This window comes from Equus caballus, chromosome 2 (genome assembly GCF_041296265.1).
Source record: "Equus caballus isolate H_3958 breed thoroughbred chromosome 2, TB-T2T, whole genome shotgun sequence".
Lineage (NCBI taxonomy): Eukaryota > Metazoa > Chordata > Mammalia > Perissodactyla > Equidae > Equus > Equus caballus.
In genome coordinates this window covers 37,734,197-37,750,704 of record NC_091685.1, presented here as the reverse complement: position 1 = coordinate 37,750,704, position 16,508 = coordinate 37,734,197, and the positions used below count along the sequence as shown (strand labels likewise).

At 56.1% G+C, this 16,508-nt stretch overlaps 1 protein-coding gene across 3 annotated transcripts in view; it reads left to right on the top strand.

The window, feature by feature from the left end:
- The window catches only part of KAZN (kazrin, periplakin interacting protein), a 1,019,918-nt gene extending 1,007,836 nt beyond the window's left edge, over nt 1-12,082 (top strand). For all 3 annotated transcript variants that reach the window (XM_070252888.1, XM_023627332.2, XM_023627339.2), the window contains 5 exons: nt 2,565-2,796; nt 4,296-4,397; nt 4,916-5,082; nt 6,341-6,455; nt 8,053-12,082. In XM_070252888.1, the coding sequence (XP_070108989.1) occupies nt 2,565-2,796; nt 4,296-4,397; nt 4,916-5,082; nt 6,341-6,455; nt 8,053-8,217 (781 nt within the window). In that variant the 3' untranslated portion in view covers nt 8,218-12,082. The remainder of the gene's footprint in view (nt 1-2,564; nt 2,797-4,295; nt 4,398-4,915; nt 5,083-6,340; nt 6,456-8,052) is intronic.
- Nucleotides 12,083-16,508: the final 4,426 nt, after the last annotated feature.

Genomic DNA, 16,508 nt, shown 5'->3' with positions numbered 1-16,508 from the left:
ACTGGGTTTTTGGTGGTGGTTGTTGTTGAGTTTGAAGAATTCTCATCTTTATTCTTTTGTGTAGTCCGAATTTCCATGTGATTATTATTTTCTTTCCTCTTGAAGAAATTCCTTTAACATTTCTTCTAGTTCATTCCTCTGGTGATAAATTCTCTCAGTTTTGCTTGTTGAAAAAGTCTTTGTTCCCTCCCTCACTCTTTTAAAACAATTTTTTTAGAGCAGTTTTAGTTTCACGGCAAAATTGAGGGGAAGGTGCAGAGATTTCCCATGTACCCCCTGCCCCACAGATGCGCAGCCTCCCTCATTATCCTCGCCCCCCACCAGATGGGACATTTGCTACAACTGAGAACCTGCATTGACACATTGTCCTCACTCAAAGTCCACAGGGGTATCAGGCTTCCCCCTTGGTCTTGTACGTTCTGTGGGTTTGCACAAATGTAGGATGAAGCACCTCCATCATTACTGGCTCGTACTGAATGGTCTCCCTGCCCCGGAGACCCTGTGCTCCACCTGTCCATCCTCCCTCTCCCTGGGCCCTGCAACCGCTCATCTTCTTACTGTCTCCAGCATTTTGCCTTTTCCAAGATGTCATATAGTTGGAATCACACAGTATGTAGCCTTTTTAGGTTGGCTTTTTTCACTTAGTAATATGCATTTATGGTTCCTCCGCGGGAGGGTTTTCCGCAGAGGAGTGACATGATCCAATTGATGTTTTTAAAAGGCCATCTGGCAGCCACGGGGAAAGTGGATTAGAAGGGGTGGGGGTGGGGTGGGGGGCAGTCCGGAGGCCATTACAGAAATCTATGCCAGAGGTGGTCGTGGCTTCAACCCAGAAAAGGAGAGAAGAGGACACACACGCTGACCAGAGTGATTGCTGGATGGAGGGGGTGGGGGAGGGGAGAGGCAGGGCAAGGGAGGACGTGGGAGCAGGATGGAGGTGGGGGTGGGGGAGAGTGGGGAGAGGGGACGGGGCATTTCATTTGCAGCCCATTAAATGTGAAATGCCTGTGACAGCCAGGAGGGGATGTCAAGAAGGCAGTTTGTTAGAATCTGGGACTCAGAAGAGAGGAGAGAAGCGAATTTGGGAGTCCTCGTTTACAGATGTAATCCAGGGCCCTGGAAGTGGGTGTCACCCAGAGATGGGAGACCGTGAGGGTGGAGAAAGAAGGGAAGGGGTTAGGAGGGAAGATGGGCCCATTATATGGCGGCATCTACCCCGAGCAAGGCGCTCAGGAACTGCTCAGTACATGCTCACGGGATGAGGGAAGGAAGGACGGACAGCAAGGAGCCATCCAGGACCACCAGCACGAGGGGGGCTATCCGTTAGCTCTGTCCTGGGGAAGGGGCTGGAGGGCCCAGGGGCAGGGAGGCGCATAGAGGGCGAAGTCCAGGGGGGAGATGATGGTGCCTGGAGTGAACAGTGGGGAGTAGGAAGGAGGAAGCCGAGTCAGGCGGGGTCGGAAAGCCCACCAAGATCTCCAGCTGGGTGGCGGATAGGGCGGCTCCCCAGAGATGGGTGCACAGGGAGGGGGCCTCCCGCCGGTTCCTCACAGCCTGCACTCCCCCCACCCACGCCGACCCCCCGGCTGAGAACGGGTGTTCCTTCTACCTGGTGGGGAGAGAAGGATGCTGGCCCCATCTCCGGCCGGGGAAGGAGGGCGGCGTGAGTGTGTAAGTCCATCATGATCCCTTCATGGTCCCCTGGGGCTCCCACTTAGACAAGGCAGCGCTCCTACCTGCAGCGTCCGTCATCTCTCCAAGTCCCTCCGCAGGTGGGAGGCGCTGTCCTCATTCCTTCTGCGAGGCTGCCACCGTGTGGTGGGCAGGGGAATGACAGCCAGGGGACCACTCCCCACCTCAACCCCTGCAAGGAGCACCCACCCTTCCATCCGTTTGAGAAGTATTTGTTGTGCACCTACTGTGTGCGAGGCATTGGGATGGGTTCTGTGTGGGATACAGAGAAATGTGAGATATGGCTGTGAGGAGAGAGGACTTCGAATAAGCAAAAGGTGGGATTGAATTCTGAGTCCAACGCGTGTCACTGTGCAACTGGGCAAAGTGCAAGGAGTGACGGGCCAGGCCAAGGCTTCGTGGGCCTCAGGGATTCTGTAGAGGCCCCAGGCAGGCTGGGGGTTCCGGGGTCCCCGGGGGGGCTGCTTCCTGCTGCAGATGTCCCTGCTGCTCTGTCACTGCCCCTTTTCACTCTCCGTATGTCTTGTCTTCCTGTTCCCTTGGCCTCTCTCTGTTGATTCATTTCTGTTCTTTGGGCTTCTCTCTCTCTCTATTTCTGTCTCTCTCTGTCTCTCTCCTTTTCTCTCCCTCTCTTTCTCTCTCTCTCCCCTCCGTCCACCTCTCTCCCCATCTCTGCCCTCTGTTTCTTCCCTTCTGTCTCTGCCTCCATCCCTGTTCTTTCTACCTCTATGGCTTTCTGGTCCCCCTCCCCCACCCTGCTGTTTTCCCTCTCTCTTCATCTCCGCCCCTCTCTCCCTCCTTTCTGCCTGTCCCTCTGTTTCTGCCACCTTTCCCCACCCATCCCTCTCGCTGGCCATGTCTCTCCTCACCAGCCTGTCCAAAGCCGCCGACCTGGACCATCACTGGGTGGCCAAGGCCTGGCTGAATGACATCGGCCTGTCCCAGTACTCCCAGGCCTTCCAGAACCACCTCGTTGATGGGCGGATGCTGAACTCCCTGATGAAGCGGGACCTGGAGAAGCACCTGAATGTGTCCAAGAAGTTCCACCAGGTCAGCATCCTGCTGGGGATCGAGCTGCTGTACCAAGTGAACTTCAGCAGGGAGGTGAGCACTGGGGCACGGGGGTGGGGGCGCCGTCCACAGCCCTCCTTCCCCCTCTGGTATCCGGCACCTGTCCATCCCCCCATGCGCCGCCTGCCCATCCATCCATGCATTCGTGCATCCCTCCTCCCTCCTGCCAACACCTGCTCATCGGGCATGGGCCAAGCCCTGTGCTCGATTCAGGGGAAATGCGGAACCTCATTTTCCAAGAGCCTGCTGCTTGGGAGAACTCAGAGAAGCTGGTGGCCACAAAACCATGGAAAAAGAGGCCCAATGAGAGAAGCCCAGGGCTTTATGAAAGCCCAGAGGAGAAGCTCCCAGGGGGATCAGGGAGGGCTTCTCAGAGATAGTGACAGCTAGACTGAGCTCTGAAGGAGGAGTTCCAGGGATCAATCAGTAGAAGGCGGGAGGGGAACAGCAACCCAGCAGAGGGAACAGCAGAGGCAAAGGCCCAGAGGACAGACCTGTGGTGGCAGAAGAACTAAGATCCGGTGTGGTTCTGGTGTTGGGTTTGAGGGGGGAGTGGACGGGCATGCTGGATAGGTAACGGGACTGCGGGGCGTGTTGAAGAGTTTGGACTCTGAATGGCCCCCTGGATTCTGAGCTCGGCCAAGCAGAGAGCAGGGGGGTTCTGCTTCAGCTCCCCCAGAACCTGCCCAGAGCGTCTCTGCAGATATCCCCCGAGGGAGGCGCCCTGAGCTGCTGGGCCCCGGGAGGCTGAGTCCAGATGGCTTCCTTTTCTTAGAGTGATGTCAGAGCACAAGCAGTTCCAGGTCGGGAGGAGGGGACAGAGGAGGGGGCTTCATGGCCTTCTCAAACACCCAGTGCAGGGCCCTGGGCGCAGGAAGCGAGAAGGACACAGGCCCTCACCTGGTCCAGGAGGCAGACGTGCGGGAAGAGCATGAGAGTAAAGAGTGGAAATGGGCACAGTGGGGTGGGAGCTGGTCAGGGCACACTGGAGGGACCTGGAGGCTGGGAGGCCTGGAGAAGGATCTGCCCACCACGGCCCAGACCCTTTGTCTGGGAGCCAGGCCCCCAAGGAGGCTTGTGAAAGGGCACCAGGCTGACCCGGGGTGAGATTTGGTACCAGGGTGACACTCGCTGGCCGCAGAGGCTGGGTGGACCCCCGGGATCCTTGGCCCCACTTGCAAGGGCCTCGTCATTGGTCGTCCCTCCACACACAGGGACTGAGCACCTCCTCCATGTCAGGTGAGCGGGGCCAGGATATACAGACTCGGCAGCTGCTGTGGGCCCCATGCTCCCAGACGCAAGCATCGCTGCCTCCCGTCTCCCTCCACCCCTGTGCGGGGGCTTCTCCTCGTTCCCCAGAATGAAAGGCCCGGTCATGGGTTGACGTGGCTGGAGCAGCCATGGCTGGCCCGGCCAGGACTCCTCGCACCGGCACGCTAAGGTCCCTGCCAGCACCGTGGGCTCTCGCTCCCTGTGTGACCTCGGTGTGCCCCCTCGTCTCCCAGCTGACCCACTCTCTCCCTCCCCACCAGGCCCTCCAGGAGCGCCGGGCCCGCTGCGAGACGCAGAACATAGACCCCGTGGTCTGGACCAACCAGCGGGTGCTCAAATGGGTGCGAGACATTGACCTGAAGGTGAGGGGGTATCGGGGGTGGGGGTGACTCTGGGGCAGAGGCAAATCCCATGCACGTTTGTGTGCAAATCAATATCCCTTTTTGTGTGAACTGGGGCATCGTTGCCCTGACCGGCAAGAATAACCCGCCTCCTGTCACTCAAGAGGAGGGAACGGCTCCCCCTCCCCCACCAAAGGACCCGACTAATGATGCTTTTCTCCTCGTGGGCGTGGGGGATGCTGAGCCGGCCTGGCTCTCTGAAGCAAGTGTGAGGTTGAATCCAGACCCATCTTCTCCTTCAACAAGTATCTGTGGGCTGCCTGCCAAGGTCTGGGGATATGACAGTGACAAAATCGTCTTGGGCACGGCCCTCAGGGCCCTAAAAGAGTGGGGGTGGGGTACCCCATCAGTATTAAATTAACTGGTTCCCCAGGGGGTCAAGCCCTTGCTGCTGGGGGCGTATCCCCACCAGGAGCTGGGGCCCCCTCGGCCAGCAGGGCGGCCCCCTCAGGCTGACCAGCCTCGTGCCTCGCCCTCAGGAATACGCCGACAACCTGACCAACAGCGGCGTCCACGGGGCCGTGCTGGTGCTGGAACCCACGTTCAATGCCGAGGCCATGGCCACCGCCCTGGGCATCCCCAGCGGGAGGCACATCCTCCGGAGACACCTGGCAGAGGAGATGAGCGCCATCTTCCACCCGGCCAGGTGAGTGTGGGCCGCTGGCTGCAGCCCGCAGCTTTGGATCAGGGGTCCTGACTTCCCACCCTGGCCCCGAACTTACCGTGTGCCATGTGGCCCCTGCAACAAGATGGTCTCCTTTTATGGATCAGAAAACTGAGGCTCAGAGAAGCAAAGTGCTTTAGCCCCAATATCACAGACTAGAAAGAAGAAATGGGGTCTAGAAGAAAGCATGTTGTTAAATCCCAAATCCCCTGGGCATTGAGAGGGGAGAGCGAGCATCGCGTGTGTGAGGGGAGGCCACGTGAGGGCGGGGTTTGTGCTGGCCCGAGAGATTGAGGTGACCATTCCAGGGAAGGCTAGCTGTGGGGACAGAGGTTTGGAGACAGGGATGGGCATATTAATGGTGTTTACGGTCCAGGTGAGCAGACCATGTCAGCCCCCCTACCCCAGGCCCCTCCTCTGAAAAGTGACCGGAGAATAAACACCTGGACAGATAGACAGGCCCCTCCCTGTGGATTCCCTCCTTCAGATGAGTGCAGTCAGGGCACACGGCGGAGTATTGAGCGCCTGTCACGTGCAGCAGTTTCACCCTCATGACAATGTGAAGAATCAGTCTTGCCATCCCTCCTTTACAGATGGAGAAACTTGTCCAAAGGGCCAAGGTACTTGCCCAAGGTCACATGGCGAGTGAATGGCAGAGCCCAGATTTGTCCTTTATTTTATTAATATGGCATATTATGTTGATTGATTTTCAGATGTTGAACCAACCTTGCATTCCTAGCTTTCCGCTTAGTTGTGGGGTATAGTCTTTTTATATGCTGTTGGATTAGATTCGCTACTATTTTGTTGAGGATTTTTGCATCTATACTTATAAGGGATCTTGGTCTGTAGTTTTCTTTTCTTGTGATGTTTTCATCTGGTTTTGGTATCAGAGTGATGCTGGCCTCATAGAATGAATTGGGTCAAGAGCGAGACTTTGGAGTCTCAGAGACTTGAGTTCAGATCTTGGCTCTGCCACTTCCAGCTCTGTGAACCTGGGCAAATTGCTTACCCTCTCTGTGCCCCTCTACCTCATCTGCAGTACGGGGGTGGCACCCCAACCTCTAGGCACTTGTGAGGACTGCACTGATGAGGTGCTTAGCACAGTGGTGGCACGTAGGAGGCACTCAGTCGATCGGGGCAGTTCTGGTCATCGTCACCAGTGTGAGTGTGTGAGTGAGCATGTCCCTGGGTGCGGGCGGCAGACTGTCCCCTCGCTGACTCCGAGTGCGTCTCTCCCCAGCTGCTCAGGCATCCGGGAGGCAGAGCGTTTCGGGACGCCCCCCGGGAGGGCCTCCAGCGTCCCCCGGGCGGGGAAGGAGGAGAACAGCGGAGGAATCAAGTACAAGGCCGGCCGGGTGAGTCGCCCGGGGCTTCCCCTGCGAGTCGCGCAGCCCGCGAAGGGCCTTTTTGTCCTCTGGGCCCGCGGTGCCGTCTCCCAGCTCCCGTCTTGGCCTGTGGAGGGGCGCCGATGGGCCGGGTCACGGGGACCGCTGGGAGAGAGGCCCCGGAAGCCGCCTTCAAGGGCCGGCAGGATGCGCGAGGCCCCCCCCACCGCCTGCACCCGAATCACTGGGCGGCCCCCTGACCTGCGGGTCCCGGGACCCAGCCGGCTGCCCGGAGCAAAGGGCCTCTGGGGCGAGGGGTCCCTGCACGCAGCCAGGCCGCCCGGAGGGTCCCACGCAGCCCAACTCTGACCCAGCGGCTTAGATTTGAACTCCAGCGACTGCAGCGCTGTGAGCAGCGGTGGGGGCCTCCGGGTCTGCAAACACGAGCCGTTGGGTCTGATCACAGGCTCAGACCAACACGGATTCCGGGATGGAGGAGTGTAGACACGGACGGCAGAACTAGAAGGTGCAAACATTCTTCCAAGCGTTCAGCAAACGTTTGGGTACTGACTGCGTTCCAGGCACCATGCTGAGCGTGGGGGAGTAAGCACGAATGAATTCCCCCTTACCCGAAAGGTGCTCTCGGGCCAGAACGCGCCTCCTCCCTGGGGTGAGAGCACCGCAAAAGGAGTGAAAGATGATTCTGGGGGCGGGGGCAAAACCCCTTCTATTAAGTATAAAGCACAGACACACATATGGCACATAAACAGAAGCACAGCGTATCTGAGGTATGAAAATTTCAGGGTGGGGGTGTGATTAGGGAAAAAAATGTCTAAGCAGGCTCCTTTTTAAGGGGGCAATAATGAAAAAAAGGTTGAGAAACACTGGTCTGGAAAGAAAGGCAGGCAACTAAAGAAATAATCACACTGCACTATCATGGCTATTGCAATCGAGATGGGTTCACAGCAAGAGGCATTTTTCTCGTGGGCCGACTGGGTGACCATGATAGCTCCTCTCTGCCGGCCGCTCATTGCGTGCTTTACTGAGGGGATTTCTACCCTCTACAACTCTGGGAGGTAAGAATTACTACTTCCATTTTGTAGCTGAGAAAACTCAAGCTCAGAGAGGGCAGGTGACTTATTCGAGGTCACACAGCTGGGAAGTGGCAGAGAACCTCGGTTTGTGAGTCTCCAAAACCCACTGTCTTTCTGCCACACCGACTGGTGCTAGAATGTTTCCTCTTGACTTGGGAATACAGTCAGCTCTCATGCCCAGGCTCAGACATTTTCACCTCTTCTCCACTATACCCGTTCTCCACTCTCCTCCCACAGAGGAGGATGGGAGACCTTTGTGATCATCAGAAAAACTGTACTTGTCCTCATCCTTGGTGACCAGCTGGTTCCTTCCATTGGGAACACAGGGCTTTCTCGTAATGTTAACTCACCAAATCCACAGTCTTCCTGTGCGGTGGAGTATTATTACTAATAAGAGACGCACAGAGAGGTTAGATAAGTTACTCAAAGTCACACAGCAATTAGAATTGGAAACCCTGCATTTCCCAGATGCAAAAACATTCAGTTCTTTTCTCTATCCTTCCTGTTCTTTGGTCTTATTCCTCTCTTCTCAGCTGCCCCTGGGGAAGATAGGAAGGGGCTTCAGCAGCAAAGACCCTGATTTCCATGATGACTATGGCTCTCTTCAAAACGAAGATTGCGGAGATGATGACTCCCAAGGCCGACCAGAGCAGTGCCGTCTGGAGGGCTACAACGGCCTGGAAGTCACCAACGTGTAAGGAACTGATGCTCCACCAGACCCAACGTGGAGAGAGCCAGGGAGGAGGGGCAGCCAGAGCCATGCAAGTGTACGTAGCGGCCTCGGGCTGAGGGTGCCCTCCACTGCCGGCCAACGTCCCAGCAGACTGCTGCCGTTTCCGCTGGAGCACCCAGCAACCAGGGGGCAGCAGCCTGCCTGTCCCGGGCGGGCTGTGGACTTTCCTGCTCAGCGGGGGGAGCCTGGCCTGGAGCACCCATCGCAGTGCCCAGCTCCTCCGTCACCCAGGCTCCACCTCAGAGTGACTGTCAGCCATCGACAGCCGAGTGGTCCCCGCAGCCTTGACCTGAGCTGCCAAGGTGGAAGAGGCCCACAGTTCCCCAAAACACCCGCCCAGGAGGAGCAGGTGGGACTCAACCAGACACAGTGGAGCCCAGAAGGGACAGTGCCAGAAGCAGGCAGAGCCTGCCACGGAGTTAGGTCCGTGACAAACATACCAAGTATGGCAATGGTTTGGGGACTGAGGGCAGGGAATGCTTGCCATTGTTAACCCAGCAAACCTTTGCTGTGATGTCCCTGTCCCCTGAAACATCAGTGTGCTCACCAGTGCCCTAACTGAGATGAATCTGGCAGAGCAGAGTCATTAAGGTGGGGAACAGAACCCCATGCCCTTCTTTTGATTTGACCACTGTTTTGCTGTGTGGCTCTTTCCCAGTGGCCTCACCTCTCTGTGCCTCAACGTCTTCATCTACAACACTTCTGGTTCCCACCAGGGACGTTGTGAGGATTAACATTTGCTAATGTCTGTAACACACTTTGTGGCCTCTCAGGAGACGGGTGGGAAGTTATGGGGTGGGGCGGGGATGTCTAATTTCCCATTTGCAACACAGAACTGACACGGAATTGGTTCTTTCCAACTCTGTCTTGGTCAGAGCAGTGTGCTGAAGGAGGCCAAGGAATGGCTGATGTTCAGACTCTAGAGCCCCCAACAGGGCTTGACCAAAGGAGATAGAGAGAAATCCCATGGGCACGACTGTTAAAAACTAGCTTGAGTCAAGCGTTCAGGCTTGAGTTCATTGACCTCAGTGCCAAGCGATGATTAGGAAAGGACCAGAGCACCGAGTTCCACGCACACTTCGGTTATCAAAGTGAATCATTTGTTGGAACCACGATGCTCCCTTCCATCGAGCCGTTGGCACTGAATCGATGAGAGGTTTGAATTTCCAAGACTCACACGGGTGTCAGCCCGCGAGAACCGTCAAAGCACATGTTCTTCAGCCCAGTGAATTGTTTTACCTCACGGGGTGAGCTAAACCGAGGCCTGATGAACTTGAGAGTGACTCCCCTTCATGCCGCAGACTATGGTTTTCTCTCTAATTATAAGCACAGCCTTTCCTACCACCAGAAACTGAAGGCCTCGTGGGTGGACAGGTGGACGGTCCCCTCTGTCTGAATGTTTGGCCTCCTAGAGACTCATTTCTGATTCCGGGGCAGGGCCTGAGGGGTGAAGCTCCAGTACCGACTTGGCTTTGCTGAGGTTCCAAACCCTGGTATCTTTATGACGTTCAGCCACACACAGGGAGCCCAAAGCCCAGAGGGAGTGAAACCTCCCTGTAACCTGATGTCACACGTCACTCCGAAGCCAGCATCCAGGCTGGGTGACCTGGGACCCCAGTATCTGCCTCTTGGGGAGCAGTAAGCCAGGCAGGCAGTTATCCCCGCAGGGTGAGCAAGAGCGGCAGAAGGTGCCTGAATGCAGATCAGATTATTTGAAACCAACATCACCAAAGTTGCCAGAAATGAAGCTTGTGTTGTTCCCCAACTTAATCTCGTTGGGGACAAATGGGCAAGTGGACAACTGAGGGGTCACTGGCAGAGATGGCATTGCCCAAAACTTTGCAGCATTAGGCCAGCAGGCTGGGGGCAATGTGGGCAACCAGAATGCACCTTTTGGTCCACCTGATGCCCTACCAGCCCCTTCTCTCCTGCCCGGTGCTCCCTGCCCCTGGCAGCCCGGCCAGCATTTGGGGCTGGCTTTTCGACATGAGGACAGGTTGGTTGCTTCAAGTGAAACAGCAAATTTGCTTGTTATTTTACCCTCAAAATGAGTTTATTTGGGAATAGCCAAAAGAATGACAATTCAAGATGTGCTTGCTATGGCAAACCATAGACAAATCCGGCGGACAAAGGAAGGGGCTGCTTTTATAGGGAAAAGGGGGAAGAGGGGGGCTGTTCTAAAGGAAAGTGCGTGGGGGGAAAGGAACAATTCAAGGCAGCAGCGCTTCTCATTGGCTGGGCTGCGGCATTTCTCATTGGCTGAGTTACAGCATTTCTCATTGGCTGGGCTGTGGCATTTCTCACTGGCTGAGCCATGCTGTTTCTCATTGGCTGAGCTTTGGCATTTCTCATTGGCTGAGCCATGCTGTTTCTCATTGGCTGGGCTGTGGTGTTTCTCATTGGCTGGGCTGTGGCGTTTCTCATTGGCTGGGCTGTGGCGTTTCTCATTGGCTGGGCTGTGGCGTTTCTCATTGGCTGGGCTGTGGCGTTTCTCATTGGCTGGGCTGTGGCGTTTCTCATTGGCTGGGCTGTGCCATTTCTCATTGGCTGGGCTGTGCCATTTCTCATTGGCTGGGCTGTGGCGTTTCTCATTGGCTGGGCTGTGGCGTTTCTCATTGGCTGGGGTGTTGCCAGGTGGGGAGAGAACTCTTCCTTCGGTGGTAAAGTAGTTGTACTTCCACTGAGAGATGTAAACCACGGTCTCTTCCCATTTGCAGTAAAATTGATGTTGTTTGACAGGCTTCAGAGCTCCCCCTACAGGCCGTCCTGACTCCGTTTTCATTGAGGTTTCTTATACATTTCACACTTGGTAAATAACCTTCTCACAGAGTCAAATCGGGTGGGCTTTGTCTGCTGGGAAGACCCTAAATGTCAACTCTGCCTCAGGAGTGGCAAGAAGAGCAGAGGGAGAGAGACTTGGCAGAGAGACTCTGGAGCTGATGGACAGAGGCTGGCAGAGCGGCCGCTACAGAACAGTGACCGGCCACATCCACCCAAACAGCCTGAGTGGTGGTCTTGAGCCTTGAAGTTAGGTGAGGTGGTGTCTGGACCTGGGAACAATATAATGCGCTTCTCTGAAAGGTGGTGTCACCTGTGCCTGCAGGGGCCCCTTGAATAGGGGTGGTTGATGCCGGAGGTTGGGGAGAAGCAGGTAGACAGAGGTACCCCATATTCCTCCCAGAAGCTGGAAGCAGATCCATCAAAAGGCACTGGCCCCGTGGACTCAGCTTTCTGACCCCAGACACCTCTGAAGGCCCCTTGGTTGTTAGCTGAGCAGAGCCCTTCTCCTAGAAATCTGTCTGTCCGTATCGCAGTCATGGATCCCGGGCTGCAGGAGGCGGAGAGAAGCCACAGGAGAACCTGGAGCGGATGAAATCCAGGGGAGCCAGCATGGAGCAGCCGCAGAACAATGACCCCAAGTCTTGAGGCCACTAACAGGGCTGCGTCCAGCACAACAGGCAGTTTTGGCGATATGTGACTTCAGTGCTCTCTGCAGGGGCCCCAGACCCTCTATCACTCCAAGCTTAGCCTGCCCCCTGCCCCTCAAAACCCTTAAGTTCTGGGCACCATCACTTCTGCTCCACTCTTCGAGGCTCCACGAGGCTCCTGGTAGTTGAGTGATGGGAAGAGAAACCCCAGGGGGACAAAGCGACTTCCGAAGCTAACTTTATTACCCATGTTGGCTGGTGAGGAGTTTGTGGCTGCAAAGGAAACAAGTTGTCCATGAGCAGAGATGCTGTTCCGGCCTTCAGTTGCTGGTCACGGCCCTGACTCTCTTCCCAAAAGTGAATTTAACACTGTAACAATAAATACTACTGCACAGCGCTTTATTGGGGAGGTGGCCTTTTTCTCTGTGTGTTCATGTTTAATTTTCCCAACAACCTCTTTGAGAGGGGAGATCATTAACCCATTTCATAGATGGAGAAACTGAGCTTGGAAAGGCTGAGGGGCTCGCGCAGCTCCATTAAGCTAGGAAGTCACAGGGCAGCTGAGAGGAACCCACTCGTCTGCCTCCGAGTCCCAGGCTCGTCCCTCCCCGCTGCACAGCACCCACCCGTGCAATGTTGGGGTCCCCCTCACCCCCGCCTTCCAGCGCAGGACTGACCTGGAGGGATGTCACTCCAGTGGGTTCAGGTGTGCCCTGTCGGGCTGGAAAACTCTGGGGCCTGCTCTCCCTGTCAGGGGTCTGCCTCCTCTCCCAGGACCCCACTCTCGGGAAGATCTGACAAGTGACCCCTCCCTTAGTGTCATTTGCATCCCTGTGTCACTTCTGCCAGGGTGTTTACATTTCAGATGGCCAGACTGGCTCATTAGTGGTTGTCTCCGTCAGCTGGGGCTGCCGTCAACACCACAGACTGGGGACCGAAACAACAGGTATTGATTTCTCACATTTCCAGAGCTAGGGGTCCAAGATCAAGGAGCTGGCCAGATCAGTCTTGAGGACGGCTCTCTTCCGGGTTTGCAGGCAGCCGCCTGCTTGTCGTGTCCTCACATGGTGGAGAGAGAAAGGAAGCAAGCCCTCTCCTGTCTCCTCTTACAAGGGCACTAATCCCACAGGAGAGCCCCACCCTTGTGGCCTCCTCACCCCCAGAGGCCCCACCTCCACATACCATCACACTGGGGGCTTGGGTTCCAACAGATGAATTTGGAGGCACACCAACATTCGGTCCCTTAGCAGTGGTGGGATCACAGGCTGCAAGCATCCTAGAGCTTCGCAGACTTTAACGTGCACACGAGTCACCTGGGAGGGACAAGTATTTTTGGAATGCAGATGCTGCCTCAGCAGGTCTGGGTTGGGCCTGGGACTCGGCATTTCCAACAAGCTCACCGGTGATGCTGCTGGTCCAGAGATGCACACTGGGTATCAAGGTCATGGCAGACAGCTGGGCCTCCTGGCAAAGCCCACATCACAGGAGGTAGGGGTCGTTTTGTGGGCTCCACCCAGGTTTCCGGCTGGCCCTGATGGAACCCGACCCCAGTGAACGGGACTGTCTGCTCCTCCCAGGACAGGAACCCAGCCTGGCGCCCCGGCGCATCACTAAGGCGAGGCAGGGATGAGTACTTGGGAAGTGTGGGTTGAGAAGAGCTGGGGGAGGCTGTGAGACAGGCTGACCACAAATACCGTATTTAGTGAAGCCTCAGGGTGTGTCTTGGTGTTGGGAATATAGTGGAGGAACTTACACAACATAGCGAAGGAAGATGAGAAGCTCATCTGTGACCAGAAAGCGGATTTCAGAGAGTGATAAGCGGTAAGTGGCTGGAGGGGTGGGGCATCCTAGAGGACTTTAGAGCTGAGACCGAAATTCTGGGAAGGAGCCAGCCCTGCAGAGATGTGGAGGACGAACATCCCAGGCAGTCAGACTCTGAGCTAAATGTTGAGGATACTGTGGCGAATGAAATCCTGCCAGCCTCTGCCCTGGCAGAGCTTCCAGTCCAGTGGCGAGGACAGACATGAATAAATACTCCTCAGCAATGTCAGAGTGTAACCGTGACAGTCTTGAGAGCAGAGGTAGGTGGTCATCAGGGATTCGATGTAGTCCAGAGGAGGGGAGACCTGGATAGAAGGGAGTTCAGCAGATGAAGAGCAGGGACAGCATGTGCAAAGGCCCTGTGGTGAGAGGGGCAGAGTAAGTGGGGCTGAGAAAAGGCCCACGTGGCTGGACTGAAGGGAGCAAAGGGCTCATCTCCTGCAGGGGCTGGAGGGACAGCAGGCAGCCACAGAGCCTCTGTTAGGCCCCTGCCCACTCCCAGGACACCCAATCTGGCTCCTGCCCATCTGTGTCATCCCTAATGCCATCAGTCCTTCCGAAGTGGCACACCCGGACACAAAGCCCCCACCTTCTGCAAATTGCTCCCTCTTTCCTTTTGCTCTGGCTCAGGGCTAAATTGGGTCCTCCAGGCCACAGAGTGACACAATGGGTCCATGAGGTGGCACCGGGGCTGCCTTGGGTCCAACCAAGGAGTCGGGTGCCTCTTCCAGGCCCACGAGTAGAGACCTGAGATGCCTATTTTAAGCCACGCTGTTTGCAGGATGTGCTGCTGGTTTCCCAGAGCGAGGACCGAACCTCCAGTGGAACTTTACTGAACCCGAGTGAAACGCCCTGCCCCGCCCGCTTCATTCACACCTGGCAGAGCTTCTTCCTGGGCTGCTGTCCCCGTGCCCAGGCAGCCCTGGCCTGGCAGGGGGTGGGAAAGGAGGCCCTGCCGATGGAGGGGTGGAGCCCAGGGCAGGGCTGAGGGAGGCCTGGGTCTCTCTGAGGGGCGCTCGGCTTCACCAGGCCCCCAGGGGAGGAGGCCAAGTTCTCACAACCACCAGCAGCTGAGACTCTGTTTGTGTTTGTTCTGACCACGGACGGCACACTGAGGGCTTTGCACAAGCATCTCATTTAGTCCTAAAGCCACCCTCAGAGGCGGGTGCCGTCGCGAACTCCATCTCACCAACAGGACAGCAGACGCAGGCAGTGAAGGACCACTCCCACGGTGGCACAGCTGGGGCGCGAGCCTCTGCACGTCCCCGTTCCGCCCAGCCCTCCCTCTCCGGGGCCACTCAGATGTGGGTCCACTGCCCAGCAGAGCGCAGAGGGAAGCACTTACCTGCTGTGACGAGTTCCCCTTGACCAGCACCCCCCGCCCCCCTACCTCTCTCTGGATCACGGCGCGTCGCCACTGAACTTCCCGAAAACATAAGCTGGGGCTCCTCGGAAACATTCTGCATCTCCACTTCACAGCAGGGTCATTTGTGTGGGACCCATAGGGCCCGTGACGGCACTACACCCCCCACTACGGCGTCCAGCACCCACCCCTTGTATGTTAGACAAATGAGCAGAGAGGAAAAGAAATAAATATATAACCATTTATGGAGCACCAACCACCTGTGCAAGATGCTGTACAACGGTGCTGTCCAATACGGCAGCCCCAAGCCACAGAGGGCCATTTAAATTATTAATTAAAAGTAAATCAAATTTAAAATTCCATTCCTCGGTCGTCCACGGCTGCCGGGGGCTGCTGGCTGCCGTGTCACAGAGCACCAGACACAGAACATGCCCATCGTCCCAGGAAGCTCTTCCAGACAGCCCGCCCACGGCAGCCAGAGGGAATTCCATTACAAGCCGACCCTCCAGAGGCTCATGACCTGGCAAAGGGAAAAAAATCAACGTTCTAGAAAAATACAGTTGGAGGAAAGAAAGATTCTAGGGCAGGTGGGATTTCTGTATTAGCCAGTGACGGGTGAAAAAACCCAACTCAAAAACCGGCTTAAAAATAAAAGGGGATTTCTTGGCTTATGTCAAGAACAGCCCAGGACTCCGACTCGTTTGGACACAGCTGGATCCAGAGACAAATGGGATGTCCAGGATCTTCATCTTTCTCCATCTCGTGGCTTTGCTTTCCTCTGTATCAGGTGTATTTCCCGCACAGGTCATCCCCAACTGTTGGCAAAATGACGCTGAGACACACGACCTTGCAGCTTAGCAGCCTCTACACAAGAGAGAGGCCCTCACCTGGGAGTTCTGGCAAAGTCTCAGAGGACCTGATCACAAGCCCATAGAGGGGATGATGCTCACACTGTGCGAGAACAGAGTGCCCAGTGGCTCTTAGGGGACCATGTGGCAGTGGGATCCTTGACAGAGGCCCAAGGGGTCTCCTCTTTCCTATAGATGGTTCCTCTCCCCGGCAGCGGGCAGGGCAGCCAGACCCCAGGGGAGAGGAGCCCCTGATGTTCAGAGAGGGAAAGAAACTTGAGTCCAGGTGCCCAGCTGCTCCCAGACGTGCCAGAAATAGAATTGAGAATTCAGGACATCTGACCCCGAGGTCGGATCTCATAGTGGCCGACACTGACTGCACACCTGTCCCGTCCTTCCATCAGGCGGGTATCTCAGCCTCCGCACTGCCGACGTTCTAGACGTACTTTGCTAACGTTGTGGGGCATCCTGTGCGTATAGCATCTTGCGTAGGTGGCTGATGCCCCATAAATTTTTATATATTTATTTATAAATATAAAAAATATTAAAAAGACAGCACCCCTGGCCTCTACTCACTGGATGCCACTATCACTCCCTTCAAGGAGCATTGTTTTTCTCATGGGGAAACTGAGGCACCGGAGGTTACGTAGATTCCCAGGGTCCTGAGCTAGTGAGCGGGAGCTGGGACCTTAGCGTCGTCGGCAGACCGGCTCTGCAGAGTCTGGGCTGTACCCACTGGCCCAAGGCGGGTGGCCACACCCAGCTGCTTACAGTAAAAGCTTCCTGAAGCAGATGT